Source organism: Muscardinus avellanarius (genome assembly GCF_963383645.1).
Source record: "Muscardinus avellanarius genome assembly, chromosome: 10".
NCBI classification, from domain to species: domain Eukaryota; kingdom Metazoa; phylum Chordata; class Mammalia; order Rodentia; family Gliridae; genus Muscardinus; species Muscardinus avellanarius.
In genome coordinates, this window is record NC_137796.1 from 44,278,708 (window position 1) to 44,292,744 (window position 14,037).

The following is a 14,037-nucleotide window of genomic DNA, read 5'->3' on the forward strand; positions in this document are numbered from 1 at the left end:
CCTGGCTTCATCACTTCTTTCTATGCCCCTATTCCTTCCTTCGGGATTGGGACTGTTTACACTGCACCATTGAATGTTGGAAGCCTATAACTTGCTTTTATGTTTATAGGGGCTCACACTTATGAATTTGCCTTGAGTCTCAGAGGAGACTGGATTTGGTCTTTTGAGCAATGTTGGAACTGTTAAGACTAATTGAAGCCGGGCATTTGGGAGGCTGAGACTGGAGGATGGTGGTTCGCAGACAGCCTCAGCTACTTAGTGAGGCCCTCTGCAACTCAGTGAGACTCCGTTTCAAAATAAAGAATAAAAAATAGGGCAGGGGGTGTTTGGTCTCCAATGCAGCAATATTCAGAGGTGGATGGTAGAAAATTTCTAGTTTGATCATCTGCTCTGCAAAGTTCAAACACCTGCTACTAGACCCCTTCCCACCTCTTCCTTTTCTTTATCAAATGTCCACCTTTGTTTAAAGGAGAAAGTCTAGCCCCCAACCAAGTACCTGGCCCCACGACCCCCTCCCATGGGACCCCAGCCAATTAGTTCTAAAGGCATTTCTCTTAGCCTATTAGCTCCCAACACAAAACCCTGAGCTGGTTTATAACCCTGACCCCTGCCTGCGCTCTCTCTCTTCCCTTGTTCTTCTTTCTCTCTCCCCATTTTTCTCTGTCTCTTTTATGCCGGCCCCTCCAATAAATCTCTTGGCTACAAGGTGGTCTCTGGTGTGGTCAAACTTTGTCCTTTCAATAAGCTGGGCATGGTGGCAAATGCCTGTAATCCTAGTACTTGGGAGGCTGAGACAGGAGGAGCCCAGGTTTGAGGACAGCCTCAGCAAATAGTGAGACCTTCATCAGCTAAGTGAGATCCTGTTTCAAAATTATAAAATAGGGCTGGGGGTGGCCCAGAGGTGGACTGCCTCTGGGTTTAATGGGGAAAAATCCCATATTAAAAGGACATTTGTGGAGTCTAGCCTTGGCAACTTAGCAAGACTCTTTCAAAATAAAATGGGGCAAGGGTGGGCTCAACACACACACACAGACATACAATGGTTTGTAAATGTGGCTTTGAAATAGAGTTTAACTCATACAAAACCTAAAGAATGTGTGCCTAATTAGATAAAATTTGTGAAGTACGCTCTAAAAGATAGTAATGTGGCTCTTGGAGGTCTTTCAGCCACTAAAAAATTGAAAAAGGAGAGAAATCTCTATTTCTAGTTCAGGATTAAATAGTTGCCATGAAAGTAGAATTAATCCAATAATTTAAGACGCCTCAGGAGATCCCCAGGTGCCTCAGCAGTAAAAATAATCCAGAACAAAAGACAAATATAAATTACCCTGGTGGTCAAGGACTCAGGAAAGAACTTTTGTATTCAGGGGGACAGTAGAAAATTTCTAGTTTGATCATCTGCTATGCAAAGTTCAAACACCTGCTGCTAGACCCCTTCCCGCCTCTTCCTTTTCTTTATCAACTGTCCACTTTTGTTTAAAGGAGAAAGAAAGTCTAGCCCGGTGGTATCGCATGCTTGTCATCCCAGCTTTCAGGAGGCTGAGACAGGAGGATCCTGGTTCGCAGACAGCCTCAGCTACTTTGTGAGGCCTTTTGCTACTCAGTGAGACCCTGTTTTCAAAAAGAATAAAAAAAAATTGGGCTGGAGGTGTGGCTCGGAGGTAGAATGCTTCTTTGTTCCATCCCCAATTACGCCCCCCCTCACACACAGGAGAAAGTCTTAGTTCTCATGGCAGGAAGAGAGCGAAGAGAAGGAGGAGGAGGAGGAGGAGGAGGAGGAGGAATGGAGGGAGGGAGGGAGGAGAGAATGCGTATAAGAACGAATCTCTGTGTATATTACTGGAGATTGCGCCTGGTGACATTATCCCTAGCAGCTACTCCCCCAGCCCTATTCCGCTGTCTTCTATTTGATCCAGTCTCGCTCAGTTCCTGAGCGTGTCGGTCGGTGCTGAGGCCGCCCTTCAGGACTGGGCTCCACACTCGGGCGCGGCGGGGGTTCTTCTGTGCAGTGAGGGCGGCGGGGCGAGCCCGTGTCCCGCGAGAGCGGCGCGGCGCCCCGCCTCTGCCTCCGCCTGCGCCCGGGCCGGCGCGGCGCGGACGCCTCGACCGCGGGAGTCGGCGCCATGAGCGTGAGCGGGCCCCTGCGGCCGGGCCCGGGCGGCTGGCGGCGGGCGGCCACCGTGGTGCTGGCGGCGGGCTGGCCCGAGGGCTTCCGCCTGCTGCTGCTGCGGCGCGCGGCGGGCCAGGCCTTCCTGCCGGGCGCGCACGTCTTCCCGGGCGGCGTGCTGGACGCGGCCGACGGCGCCGCCGACTGGCTCGGCCTCTTCTCGCCGCACCACGGGCCGCCGCGCTTCGGCCTGGGCCCCGCGCCGCCCGCCGTGGACGAGGGCGCGGGCGCGGGCGCGGGCGAGGGCGCCGCGGCGCTGCCGGACGACGTGGCCCTGCGCATCTGCGCCATCCGCGAGGCCTTCGAGGAGGCGGGCGTGCTGCTGCTGCGCCGCCGCGGCTGCGCGCCCGCGCTCGTGCCCGCGCCCGCCCTGCGCGCGCCGCCCGACCTGGCCTCCTGGCGCGCGCGCGTGCGGCGGGACCCGCGCCTGTTCCTGCGCCTGTGCGCGCAGCTGGACTGCACGCCCGACATCTGGGCGCTGCGCGGCTGGAGCGCCTGGCTCACGCCCTTCTCGCGCCCGGGCGGCCGCCGCTTCGACACCGCCTTCTTCCTGTGCTGCCTGTCCGAGCCTCCGCCCGTCCACCCCGACCTGGCCGAGGTGGTGGACAGCCAGGTGGGTGCGCGCGCGGTGGCGGGGGGAGCCCGGGGGCGAGGCCGCAGCCCCAGGCCGAGGCAGGCGCGGCGCGTCTCCACTGCAGGTTAATTTGCTTCCTAGGAGAACAGACTTGGTATGATTTCAGTCTTCTTAGATTTCTTGAAATTTGTTTTAGAGCCACGAAGTGGTCTACCTTGGGGAATGTTCCCTTTTAGACATAAAAAGATGTTTTCTGCTGTTCTAAAGAGTGTAAAATGTAAGGTTGTGAAGGCCGGACGTGCTGGCGCACGTTTGCAATCCCCCAGCATTTGGGAGTCCGAGACAGGAGGATCGCCGTTCAAGGACAGCCTTAGCTACTCAGTGGGACCCTCTTTCCAAATAAAAAATAGGGCTGGGGATGTAGCTAAGAGATAGAATGCCTCTGGGTTCCATCTCCAGTACTGGGAAAAAAAAAAAGTTGAATTGATTTCAGGTCTTTCATGTCACTTGTTCCAGAAAAAATACCAAGGGAGGAATGATGAAATCTTCAACTAATGGTGGATTTTTTTTTTTATTTCTTAAACTTCTATCAAGTTTGGCTTCATGTATTTCTGAAGTTTTCTTATCAATATACTACATACAAATTCAGGACTGTTAAGATTTGGTAGTGCTTGTAATCCTAGCATTTGAGAGGCTGAGACAGGGTGATCATGGTTCGAGGACAGCCCCAGCTACTTAGGCCCTTTGCAACTCAGGGAGACTCTGTTTCAAAATAAAGAATTAAAAATCGGGCTGAGGGTGTAGCTCGGAGGTAGAATGCCCCTGGGTTCCATCTCTAGTGCTGAAATTTTTTTTTTGGTGGATTCACTATTAAATGAAATATTCTTCTTTATCCCTATTTCTACATTTTCTTTTCTTTCTTTTTTTGGTGCTGAAGCTTGAACTCAGGGACATTCTACCTCTGAGTTACACTTCCAGCCCTAATTTTCTTTATTTTGAAATGGTCTCACTAAGTTGTGGAAGGCCTCACTAAGTAGCTGAGGCTGGCCGTGAACCTGCAATCCTTCCACCTCAGCCTTCCAAGACCTGGTATTACAAGCGTGTGCCATCACACCTGGTTTCTTCCCCTAGCCGTCCCCTTTTTAAAAATTTATTTTGGAACAATCTCACTGAGTTGCAGGGGATCTCACCAAGTTGTGGATATTGACTTTGAACCTGTGAGCCTACTGTCTCAGCTTCCCAAATACTGGGATACTCTTGCTTTTTATCCAGCATGAAAATTTTTCATTTAATTGGACTGTTTATTTGTATTTAATGTTATTGTAAGATTAGATTCAAATTTTCCACCTTGCTATTGATCTTATATTCTTTTTTTTTTTTTTTTTTTTTTTGTGGTACTGGGGTTCCTGGAAGCCCTTCTAGCTCCGGGCTACACTCCCAGACCTATTTTTATATTTATATTTGGAAACAGGGTCTCTTAAGCCAGTGAAGACTGGCTTGGAACCTGCGCGATCCTCCTGTCTCTGCCTCCCAAGCGTGTGCACCACCACGCCCCGCTTATATTCATCTTTTGATTTAAATTTTTTGCAGTACTGAGTATGGAACCCAGGGGCATTCTACCTCTGAGATACACCCCCAGTCCTAGTTTTTATTTTTTATTTTTGAAACAGGGTCTCACAGAGTTGTAAATGGCTTCAGTAAGTAACTGAGGCTGACTGAGAATCATGATTCTCCTGTCTCAGCCTCCCAAATGCTGAGATTACAAGTGTGTGCCACCAAGGCTGGCTCTTGATTTATTTTAGGTTTGAATTTTATTGTCAGTGTTTTGTCATTTCTCTTTGTGTGTGTGTGGTGCTAGGAATTGAACCCAAGGACATTCTACTCTGAGCTATATCCCCAACCTGATCTTTTTATTCTTATTTTGAAATAGGATCTCACTAAGTTGTGAGGTACTCACTAAGTAGCTCAGGCTTTCCATGAACCTGGATCCTCCTGTCTCAGCCTCCCAAGTACTGGGAGCATGTGCCACCATGCCCGGCTCTGTTTTACCATCTCGGTTTATTTCTTTGCAGTTACTCTAAGATTTGTGATATATACCTTTCATTGCATAGTGTTAAAACCTTGCAACAATATACAGTTGACCCTCCAAATGCATGGGTTTCATATCCAGAGTCCATAGTTGTGGATTTACCCAAGCACAGATCAGTAATATTGGGGGAAAAATCATGTTTGTGTTGAATGTGTACAGGCTTTGTGTACGTGTAGTACAAGGGGGTGGAACCCAGGGGCTTTCTACCTCCAAGCCTACACCACCAGGCCTATTTTATAATTTGGAAACAGGTCTCACTAAGTTGCTGGGAGCCTCACTAAGTAGCTGAGGCTGGCTTCGAATCTGTGTGATCCTCCTGTGTACAGGTTTTTGCCATTATTCTCTAAATATTACAGTATAACAACTATTTACATAGCACGTTGTACTAGGTATCATAAGTAATCTATAGATGATTTAAAGTATACAGGATACACACACACACTTTTTTTTTTTTTTTTTTTTTGGTGGTGGTACTGGGGTTCCTGGAAACCCTTCTACCTCCGGGCTACACTTTCAGACCTATTTTTATACTTTTTAATTTGGAGACAGGGTCTCTTAAGCCAGTGCACGCGGCTGGCTTCAAACCTGCACGATCCTCCTGTCTCCACCTCTTAAGCGTGGGGATTACAAGCGTGCGCCACCATGCCCGGCACACACACGTATATTACATATATGCCCTATATATAGGTTTATGCAAATACTGTGCTGTTATAAGGGCTTTGAGCAACCACAGATTTGGGGGTTGGGAGGTCCTGAAACCAATTCCCCACAAGTACTAAGGGACAATTGTACTTCCATTTCTTCTCTCCTGGTATTTATATATTATATTCTTTAATGCCTTTTTTGGATTTTTTTTGTGGTACTTGAGATTGAACTCAGATATTCTACCTCTGAACACACCCCCAGCCCTATTTTTTTGTTGTTGTTATTTTGAATTGGGGCCTTCGTAAGTTGCTGAGGGCCTTGCTAAATTGCTGAGGCTAGCTTTGAACTGGAGATTGATCCCAAGGCCCTGTTCCTATTTAGACAAATACCTTATCGCTGAGTTACATCACCAGACCTTTTTATTTTGAGATGGGTCTCACTAACATTGCCCTGCTGGCCTTGAACTTGTGATCCTCCTGCCTCAGACCTGAAAGTTCACGTGTAATTCTAGTACTTGGGAGGCTGAGACAGTGACCACAGGTTCAAGGAAAGTCTCAGCAACATATGAAGACTCTCAGCAACTTAGTAAGACTCTGTTGCCAAACAAAATACAAAAAGGGCTGAAAGTGTAGCTCAGAGATAGGAGGATAATGGTTCTCAGATGACTTTAGCTATTTAGCAAGTGAGGCCTTCTGCAACTGAGACCCTGTTTCAAAACAAAAATAATAGGGCTGGGGTAGCTTGGAGGTAGAATGCCCCTGGGTTCCCTCCCCAGTACTGAGGGGAAAAAAAAAAAAAAAAAAAAGCCAGGCACATGCTTTAATCCCAGGATTTGGGAGGCTGAGATAGGAGAATAGCCTCAGCTACTTAGTGTGGTTCAGAGGTAGAATGCCCCTGGGTCCTAAGTTCAATCTCTAGTACCATCAGAAAAAAAAAAAAAAAAAAAAAAAAGATAGCTTTTTTTCTTTCACCATACCCAACTTTAAGACTGTGTAATTAAGAAAACTGTCTTTTATGTTTACCTACACATTTACCAGGTTTACTATTTTTTTTTTTTTTTTTTTTTTTTTTTGTACTGGGGATTCAACCTAGGGTGTTCTGACCTTGCATTCCACCCCCAGTCTTTTTATTTTGAAGCAGGGTCTCACTAAGTGGCATGGTTCTGGAGTAGAGAGAGGAAAGAAAGGCCCTGAAAAGGGAAGGCAGCTGGTACTTAACAGGCCATGTAAGTGCTGCACCTCAGATGTTTTCCTCTATTTGGTCTTATTCAGTCTGGGTGCTCATTCGGGTAGGCATTATTAACTCCATCAGGCAGGTGGATAGTTGTAAGTCAGAAGGGTCAGACCCGAAAGACCCAGCAAGTGGCCTCCAGAGACCATAGGAATCCTATCTCAGCTTCCCAAGTACATTACAGGCATACACGACCATTCCAGGCTCAGAAAACATTTAGTAGTTGAGATCTTCTGACAATCCTCTAAATATTTTATTTTGGCCCCCCCCACCCCTTTTGGTGGTACTTGGGATTGAGTCCAGGGCCATTCTAGCCTCGAGCTATACTTTCATCCCTGATTTTTTCATTCCAGGTATTTTCAACTCTAGAATATTTAGTTCTTTTTAAATGTTTTATATTTCTTTTGTTGTATGCAGGTTTAGCAAGAAATGAGAGATTTGAGAGTCCAGAGGGGTATGTGCCAATCGAAGCCTTCATTAGCTGGCCAGTGGCAATACCCTTAGTCTAGAAATCTGACTGGAGGGGTGTGCTGATGCCAGGCAACAGTAACCTTTTATAATAACAAGGGACCAGTAAGATTAACCCAATCACCACACAAGCTATTGCAAACAAGCCAGATACAGAAGCCAATTAGCTGTTAGCAGAAGGCTAGGACAGGAACACACAGCTCCGAGCCATATATAGGTGTTAGGCCAACCAGAATGTTTTGATTGGCTAGATCCTGTTTGACAAGAATCACATATTTTGAACCTTGCACAATCAATTATAGTTACAAAATAGTAGAGAAAACAAAATGAAGTTACTTCATTTTCCACTGCTGTTAATTTTTGTCAAATCCTTGAGAAGCTGAAGTCTTTTTAACCTTCTGACACCTGTCAGGTCAAAGGGAATGGGGATGAAGAAAGTCAGTTGAGCTACTGCCATGCTGAGAGGGATTGAGGTGGGGCCCCAGCCTTGAAGGTGCAAGGAAGTCACTCCGGGTTAGATCAGCCGATGTTTGAAATGTCCATGGCTGTTCAAGGGGCTCCTGCAGATTTTTATCTGGCATATCATCTGGAGCCTCATCTGGAGCTTGACAGCTTTAAGTCTGTGAGAAACAAAGCTCAATACAATTTAGCAGATATGGTCCAAAAAGTAGGAGCCATAGCTGAGCGTGGTAGCGTACTCTTGTAATCCCTGCGCTTGGGAGGCTGAGAAAGGAGGATTGCGCAGGTTCGAAGCCAGCCTCAGTTACTTAGTGAGGCTCTCAGCAACTTAGTGAGACCCTGTTTCCAAATAAGATATAAAATAGGTCTGAGAGTATAGTTCAGAGGTAGAAAGCCCCAGGGTTCCACCCCCAGAACCACCCCAATCCTTTTTAAAGGCTCACAGGAATAGTGTTCACAGGGTTTGTCAGCATCTGGAAGCTTACTCCTGGATTTAGGGCCTTATTCCTGCAAAGTCTCCAAAAGGGACAAGCTTAATGAATCCAGAAATTGTGTCTCTGTGGTTAAGTGGTTCCAGGAGTGCTAAGAACTTGGACTTTTGCTACATAGGTTAATGGGGAGATGCTTGACCAGGTCCCTGAAGTGTTTGGAGGAGGTAGCCTTTTTATTACCTCCTGAAGGCTCACTACTGCATAGCCTGATTCTGAATTTACTATACTACCTTTTTACAGGCTTAAGACACTACAAATTTGGCCCTGGGGTACTATCAGCCCCAGGTACAATATAGGTCTCTTTAGAAAGCAAGCAGAGAACTAAGCCCTGTATCTGAAAAACAAACAAACAAACAAAACAAAAACTATTTTGCCTGTTCCTGAAGAGTCACCCAGACCTTTTTATTGCAATATCCAGCTGGTTAGAGGACTGATCAGAGGGGGCCTTGCCCGAGCCTCGGGCATCCTCAGTCTTTGAGGGAAGCCATGATGAGAGCAGATAATCTTACTTTCCTTTACAGGTGAGGGCAACGTGCTTTCCAATGTTTCCTCTTTGCAGAGGTGGCATAGCCCAGGTGCAGATGGACTCCACTCAGGGCAGTCCTCGACAAAATACCCAGGCACTTTGCAGTAATGGCTGGTGCTAGGCCTCTAGCTCCTTTCCCTCTCTCTAGAAGAAGCCTTTCATATCTGAGAAGGTAGGGACTTATTACCCAATGCCAGGGCTATTAAATGGGCTTGTCCCTGTGCCTGCATTTCTTTCCTCTGGTACTTAATTTTATCTACCTCATCTCCACTGTTGAGAAAGCCTAAAGGCCAAACTTAAAAGCTGATTAATGGGAGTCTGAGTACCAGAGGCACAACAGGATATACCTCACATTTTTGTTAGACCAAACATAATAGCCAGGTTTTGAAATCCACTAATATATCCATCAGGGTTTTCTGAAAGTTGACCCATTTTTACACTAGCTTGGCCCTGGTAGTCCACTGACCCATTTTACACTGGACTACAAACTGTAAGTCTATGTAAGCTAACAGTATTGTCAAAGGTCAGATAGCTCTAGATTTTTATAATTTTAGAGAACAGCATTAACAATAAAAGATAAACTTGTTATCTGACAGATTACTCAGGACAAATGTAAGCCAGGTCTTAATGCTAAATCTTTGAATCAGAATGAAAAAGAAAATCTTATTAGTCAGCTCACACACACACACAATATAAAACCCATATACCTTTAACTTATAAACTCTTGACATAGTTAAATGAATCTAGATATACAGATATAGATACATCAGTGGTCACAGGTATATATTTTATTTGGCTGTTGATGTTTGGTTCTTAGGCACAATTTGTTTACTTACATTACTAATTTATCCATTTTAATAGTTAGTAGCTTAGCCTGTATTGATTGTCAACAAGAGCTACACTAACTGCTAACAAGAACAAGCCTTCACACCTAGGCAAAACAATTATCAACCACACAAAAGAGTCATAACCCAAAGTCTTCATACTTGCCCTGTTTTTCATCATTATAAGATTTTGACACAGTAAACAACTTTTAAAAAGGCTAAAACTCACCAAGGACACAGGTGGACAGTACATGCCCCACATGTTAATGTTAATGTTTTCCTTGACATCTCTGAACCAATGTGACACACAACAATGGGCTAATGACCTTTTCTGTTAACTTTATCATATTTTTAATTTCCTGATGTTTTATTTAAAAATTTTTTTATTGGTATATTGTTGTCATACATCTTAATAGGGTACATGATGGTACCCCATTAAGGCATACATGCACACATTACTCATTTAGCCCTTCCCCAATTCCCACCCCATTCCCTCCCCCTTCCCTCCTTCTCATGTTTGACTTAGTGATTGACTTTGATATGTTTGTGAATGTACATCGTGTACATTAGGCATTTTCCCTCTTTCCTCCTCTCATCCCCCTCAGTTAGGTCACCTTATTTGCTCTTTGTCTAGAGTTCCTTCTATGACCTTTTTTCTCCCTATCTCCCATATATTAGGGAGAGCATCCAATTTTTTACTTTTTGTGACTGACTAATCTCATATAGCATAATGTTTTCCAGTTCCATCCATTTCCCTGTAAATGATGTAATTTTGTTTTTCTTTATGGCTGAGTAGAATTCCATTGTGTACATATTCCATAGTTTTTGTAATCCATTCATCTGTTGATGGACATCTTGGTTGGTTCCATAGTTTAGCAATTGTGAATTGTGCAGCTCGGAACATAGATATGCATGCATTAGTTTGGTAGTTTGGTTTCCATTCCTTTGGGTAGATACCCAGAAGTGGTATTTCAGGATCATATGGTAGGTTCATTCCATTCTTCTGAGGATCCTTCATACTGTTTTCCAAAGTGGTTGCACTAATTTGTAATCCTACTAACAATGTATTAAGAGTTCCCACTTCTCCACATCCTCACCAGCATTTGTTGTTTGTGTTTTGAATGATTGCCACTCTAGTTGGAGTTAGGTAAAATCTCAGGGTAGTTTTGATTGCATCTCTCTGATTGCTAATGATGTTGAGCATTTTTTCATGCATTTGTTGGCCATTTGAGTTTCTTTTTGAACTGATGTTTCATAATGGCTGATTTTCTTCTTTGATCACATTTTCTTGCTTTGTTATGGCTTGAATTTTTTTACTGGATTTGGGATATTTTTTGTTGAGTGCTAGATTTTGTCATAGTCCTTTAAAGAGCATTGGACTGCTGGGCGTGGTAGCACACGCTTGTAAAATCCCAGCATTTGGGAGGCTAAGACCTGAGGATTGCTGTTCCAGCACAGCTTCAGCTACTTAGTGAGGCCCTCCACAACTCAGTGAGACCCGGTTTCAAAATAAAAGAATAAAAAATAGAGCAGGGGGTATATCTCGGAGGTTGAATGCCCCTGGGTTTCATCCCTAGACCCGCAAAAAAAAAAAAAAAAAAGGCATTGGACTTTTCCTAACAGGCATTAAAGTTATACAAATCAATTTAATCCTTTTGAGGTTTGTTTTAAGTGTTTTTAGGATGGATCCACAGTACCCATTGTAATAAGGCTAATTTAGCTGCACTTCCATGTGTGACTCATGTATATTCTGTAAGGTTTCTCCACTGTGGGGAGAATTTGAAAAATGGTGAGTGAACTTAAAGAGAGAGAGTCTTAAAGCTTCCAGGTAATTGCTCATTCTTCAGGTATCATCTTTCCAGGTCTCATTTCCAGGTCGAATGCCCTTGTGTTCAATCCATACAACAAAAACATTACCCCCCTAAATTAAATCTTCCATTAGATCTTATGTACTCAATCTTGTGGTGGAAATAACCTGAGGAATCCCTACCTTTGTTTTTCACAGTGGTCATCTCCATCAGAAGCAACTAAAAGTTTTATATCAAAAGAAATTTGGTTGGCACCCCCACAGTTCTATGAAATAAGAAGACTTGAAAACTTTGCCTCGCTCTCTGACTTGCACAAATTTTGTTTGGATCGTGCATTAGAAGGGACTGAAAGATGGCTGCCAATCACGTTTTCAACTGCTGATGGGATGCTCCAGCTTTTACCAGGTAAATTGTTGAAGCAAAAGTGCTTTTGTTGGTATTCACATTCAGTGCACTGGTCTGACAGTATTGCCAAGCACAGAGACATGCATTACAATTAATGTTTTATAGCCTATATGGTATTAATTAAATAAGGTCAAAATCTATAAAATATTCATAGTATTATAACCAGAAATCTTGAATGTCACACATACAAAGATACACACACACTTATGTAAGTGCATTGCATAGTCATTCACAACATTCTTTCTCATATATTATCTCACTTTTAATTTTATTTTTGTGGTACTTTTATTAATTTTATTTATTTATTTATTTTTCTTTTTTTTTTTTTTGGTGGTACTGGGGTTCCTGGAAGCCCTTCTACCTCCGGGCTACACTCCCAGACCTATTTTATATTTTTGAAACAGGGTCTCTTAAGCCAGCATAGCTGGCTTCGAACCTGTGCGATCCTCCTGTCTCCGCCTCCCAAGCGCGGGGATTACAAGCGTGCGCCACCACGCCCGGCCTAATTTTATTTATTTTTGAGCTACATTCCCAGACCTATTTCTTATACTTTTATTTATTTATTTATTTATTTTTATTTATTTTTTGGTGGTACTGGGGGTAGAACCCAAAGGCTTTTTACTTCCGGGCTATACTCCCAGACCTTTTTTATATTTTATTTGGAAACAGGGTCTCACTAAGTTGCTGAGAGCCTCACTAAGTAGCTAAGGCTGGCTTCGAACCCATGGGATCCTCCTGTCTCAGCCTCCCAAGCGTGGGGATTACAAGCGTGCGCCACCACGCCCGGCTCTTAGACTTTTATTTTGAAACAGGGTCTTGGTAAGTTGCAGAGGCCTCATTAATTTGGTGAGGCTGTCCTTAAACCTGAGTTCTTCCTGTCTCAGCCTTCCAAGTACTGGAATTATAGGTGTGTACCACCATGCCTGGCTTACATTTTAATTTTGAATTATGAAGATCTGTAAACTATGAACTTACTAGAACTAGGATGTTTGTTGATGATTGTAGCTGGGTGTGGTGGCACACACCTGTAATCTTAGTAATTGGGAAGCAACTTAATGAGGCCCGCTGCAACTTAGTGAGACCCATTTTCAAAGTTAAAAATAAAATAGTGCTGGGAGTGTAGCTCAGAGGCAGAATGCCCTTAGGTTCAGTCCCTAGCAACACACAGACACACACACACACACACACACACACACACACACACACACACACACACGGTTACAGTTCACAATAAAAACATACCAGTTAAACTTTTATTTGCCCAAGAAAGTTCTTAGTTGGGGGATAGAGAGAGGATGGGGATATTAAAAACAAAAGAAAGGCCGAGTGTGATGGTGCATGCTTGTGATCCTAGTACTTGGGAGACTGAGACACGAGAATCACAGGTTCGAGGACTGCCTCAGCAAGTAGTGAGAGTCTCATCAACCTAGAGACTCAGCTTCAAGATAAAAATAAAATAGGGCTGGGGCATAGCTCAGAGGTAGAATGCCCGGGGCTCAATCCCCAGTAAAACACACACACACACACACACACACCCACACACACACACACACACACACTACAAGAAAGAAATTGAGGGCTTGGGGATATAGCACAGTTGCAGAGAGCTTGCTCAGCATATGTGAATCCCTGAGTTCAATTTTTTCCACTCATAAAAAAAAAAAAAAAAAACTAAGCTCATAAAATTAGGGTTACTTAATTACTCACCTCCAAATACATACAATTGATACTGATTTATATGTCACCAGTATATTGGGATATTTATAAAATAATACTTTGTAGAATTGAATGTTTATTGTTTTTTTTTTTTTTCAGGAGATGAACTATACGTAGAAGATTCAGACAATTTTGAAAAGGTTTTGAGTACTGAAAAAAAGACTGAAGAAATCATGAAGGAAGGCAAGACATTTCACCGAATAGTGATACATAGTCGCCATGTTTATGATATCCATGTGACTGTTCAAGCAAAATATAAACACGTTTATCCTAAGAACTTTGTAGTACAAAAGAGCCATTTGTAGGGTGGCAGGTTATTTCAGTTAGTATGTTAAAGAAATATGAAGCCATATAAAACCCATCAATTTTTATGCTTTGAATTGCTATTTAATGAATGCAAAGAGGTTAGAGAGATACAGTGTTAAATTAATGAGATTTGTTTTCCGTATGGTGAGTGGGTAATTTTTTATCTCCTTTAAAGAGGAATAATTTATTGATTAAAGGTGGGAATTAATCATTAAAATACTAATTATACTTCGAGATCTTTGACTATATTATGCATTGCCCAGTGGATTTATTTTATGAAAATAAAATAAATATTGGTATAGTTTTTATACCAATAAAATAAAGGCTGT

The 14,037-nt window shown here is 43.5% G+C and overlaps 1 protein-coding gene across 1 annotated transcript; it reads left to right on the top strand.

Annotated features, from left to right (window-relative positions):
- Positions 1–2,123: 2,123 nt before the first annotated feature.
- Positions 2,124–13,707, top strand: NUDT19 (nudix hydrolase 19; the record flags this gene model as incomplete). The annotated part of the gene is made up of 3 exons (XM_080703545.1): positions 2,124–2,780; positions 11,479–11,686; positions 13,502–13,707. The coding sequence occupies 3 exons, from the start codon at positions 2,124–2,126 to the stop codon at positions 13,705–13,707; spliced, it is 1,071 nt and encodes a 356-aa protein (XP_080559671.1).
- Between the last annotated feature and the right edge of the window lie 330 nt (positions 13,708–14,037).